At 38.4% G+C, this 3,003-nt stretch overlaps 1 protein-coding gene across 1 annotated transcript; it reads right to left on the bottom strand.

The window, feature by feature from the left end:
• Positions 1-1,274: 1,274 nt before the first annotated feature.
• On the bottom strand, positions 1,275-1,511 carry LOC147447107 (uncharacterized). Its single transcript, XM_086524250.1, has one exon. The coding sequence runs from the start codon at positions 1,509-1,511 to the stop codon at positions 1,275-1,277; it is 237 nt and encodes a 78-aa protein (XP_086380376.1).
• Between the last annotated feature and the right edge of the window lie 1,492 nt (positions 1,512-3,003).

The following is a 3,003-nucleotide window of genomic DNA, read 5'->3' as shown; positions in this document are numbered from 1 at the left end:
TTCTCTAGAGGAGTCGAGTGTCCCTCCTAATTTGAGTAGTATTCCCACCACACAAAAAGGTCTTTTGAGGTTTATTTACATCTTCACTAGCTCTAGTGAGTTTTGTGTCTTGTGCTCTTAGGCAATGATCCAAGCCATGCAAAAATCTATGTTCCTTAACCAAGCTCATCATGATATGCAAAAAGTCCAATTCTGTTCAATAGAATATTTATAGTCTATTGGAAGAAATCTATAAATGGGGAGAACATTAGCCTCCCTAGTATTCTTCTCCTTCCTCCAAGCTATAGCTATGGTTTGAACTACTTTATCCCTACAACTCCCTTTTTCGTAACCATATTATAAGCAACCATGGTTGTTTCTACATTGACAGTCACTTCGAGCCACAACTTCCTTAGGTGCTTCTTGCACCATCTCTTATAACGACCACGAGACATGGCCAAGAATCTAGCATCTTCATTGCCCCAGAAAGTTTTGGCCCACACCAAATCTTGTGCTTTAACAACCTAAGGCTCACCCAATGCCTTGTTCTCTAAAGAAATATAAAGGAACAATGAATTAACAAAATATTATGTTCTCTAACAAAATATCATGGAACAATGACTAAACTTATTGATCATGAAAGAAACAATGAGTAAATGAGACTTATTTTGTTTTGCATTAGATCACAAATTACAAAATGAGCAACTCACCGATTGAACCTATGTATGCAATTTTAATAACACCATGGTCTACGCCATGGCCAAGGGAGGAGGAGGTAAGGAGCTCACATTCACCACCCATGATAGAGGGGTAGAGGGTGCTTGCTACACCACTCATGGCATGCCTCATGTCATTAGGAAGAGAATGGGGTATAGGAGGGCTTCTTTATTTGGCAATTTAAGGAAAAACTTAAAGCTTAATCAAGATGTGACCAAGGGCTAGAATGGTGGGGTAGATAGTTTAGACATGCCTATACAAAAATACTTTTGCTTATTTTCTTCAAAAATATATGCAAATTTTACTAGATCTGGTTGAAGTTACTCTCCCCCAAAAGCACCTTTTCAATTTTCAAATATTAAAAGTTTCCCTCTCTTGTTCCCTCTTTGTCTTCTCTCTCTTCTTATTTTTCTCCCTCCAAAAGTGTCTTAAGCTCTCTTTTTCTCCCCTCAACTACTGAAAAGTGCAGATATGCAATCTTTATCTCCATTCTCTCTCTAAAACGCCTTGACTTCTCTCTCTCTCTCTCCTACTCTTCTCATGCTAGGGCATCTTTTTGTAAAGTAGCCTACCACACATCATTCTACCTCTGTAACATCTCCTTCTAGATTTGCAACCTCTTCCTCCATAGCTACAACATCTCCTTCTAAACCTGCAACCTCTTTCGCCATAGCTACAACATCTCCTTCTAGATTTGCAACTTCTTTCTCCATAGATCCAACATTTCCTTCCAGATATGCACCCTCTTTCTCCATAGCTCCAACATCTTCTCTGTTAGATCCGCAACCTCTTTCTCCATATCTCCAACATCTCATTCTAGATCTGCAACTTCCGTCCCCATATCTTCAACATCTCCTTCCTTGATCAAAGTTACCCATTCCACTTTCACTATCTTCCCAAGCTTGCATATCTCTTTTGATTTCCATAACCTCTTTCTTGATGTGCAACATCAACTTTCCTACTCTAGCTCCCTATCCCTTTTCAAAAACCTTTTCATCGTTGCTACAACATCTCCTTACTCTGTGTGTGTGTGTGTGTGTGTGTGTGTGTGTGTGTGTGTGTGTGTGTGTGTGTGTGTGTGTGTGTGTGTGTGTGTGTGTGTGTGTGTGTGTGTGTGTGTGTGTGTGTGTGTGTGTGTGTGTGTGTGTAGCTGCTAAGTTATATACATAACACACCAATTGAACAAGATGTTCAAAAAGACGACTGGCTAAAGATGTCGAGGCAAAGATTAGTACAGAAATAATTCAGTCTTTGAATCAAAACTGTACAATATAGTAAGAATGAAGTATCATTCCAAAGGAATTTATACAAAAGGTATCAAGAGCTATCCCAATTGCATCATCAAAAATGCTTCCAAAGTCGGACTGCAGCAAGCTAAACCTCTTTAATCCAAGATAGAATTCTCACATGCATCCATACAGTCAAGACAACAGAAATGTTAGACTTGGCTACGTATGGCAAGCTTCAAGGAATCTATCAGTTGTAATCCATGTCAGACTTAAAAATTATTAGACCAGCTACTGTCCTGTATAATAAAGTACGAAGGATTTTCTAGCATCATATTCTTGCTAGAGTTACTCCATTTGTTTTTAATTTCTGCCATAAATCATAGCAATCAACAACCAAACAAGGTATCCTTTATAAATTTGCTTCAGGTTGAGATCATCAAAACTGCCAGCACATGCCAGCCAAAGCCAGCAGATACCCAGCATCCCTAGAGAAACTCATGTATCTAGTATTATCATTCGAATCTGTAGATTAGGTTATGTTATAGCAATCTTGGTAATTACTCCTTCTAACCAGTAAAAATCAATAAATAAACTAGTCAAAAAATAGAGCAGTAGATCGAAGTAGGATCCAGTATGCAACACTCAAAAACAACCATAAAGTCAGCTCGAGCAACTGCCAAGAATTAAAATATCGAGCAACACTTGTATTGGCAATTTACTTGTATCGGCTATACTCCAGCATAGTAGCTAAGGATTAGTCAGTACCAGATAAAGAAGCCCAAACAACATCATATGCTGATGTGAACCAAACTGAACCAGAAGATGTCAAAAAAACCAGTATAGCACTTTGCAGTGTTCCTTAGATTAAGCTCGAAGATGTAAATTTTAACCAACTAGACCAGGCCTCCCCCTTTTTTTTTAGTGTGTAACATCACTAACTGCAATCATCAGAAAACAAGCAGTATAACCAGTATAACCAAAACTAGTGTATCCTTTTGCTGCTCCCTTAACTCACTGATGTCATTCTTAAGTCAAGTAAAAAAACCTAAGGTGAGTATAGGCAATCAGTGCTATGTAA

The sequence above is a fragment of the Adiantum capillus-veneris genome, chromosome 11 (genome assembly GCF_014529385.1).
Source record: "Adiantum capillus-veneris isolate H3 chromosome 11, ASM1452938v2, whole genome shotgun sequence".
NCBI lineage: Eukaryota > Viridiplantae > Streptophyta > Polypodiopsida > Polypodiales > Pteridaceae > Adiantum > Adiantum capillus-veneris.
The sequence above is the reverse complement of the archived record's forward strand: the minus strand, read 5'-3'. Positions and strand labels throughout refer to the sequence as shown.

Excerpts from the sequence above, each read along its gene's own strand:
- LOC147447107 (XM_086524250.1), bottom strand. The coding sequence starts at position 1,511 with ATGAGATGTTGGAGATATGGAGAAAGAGGTTGCGGATCTAACAGAGAA.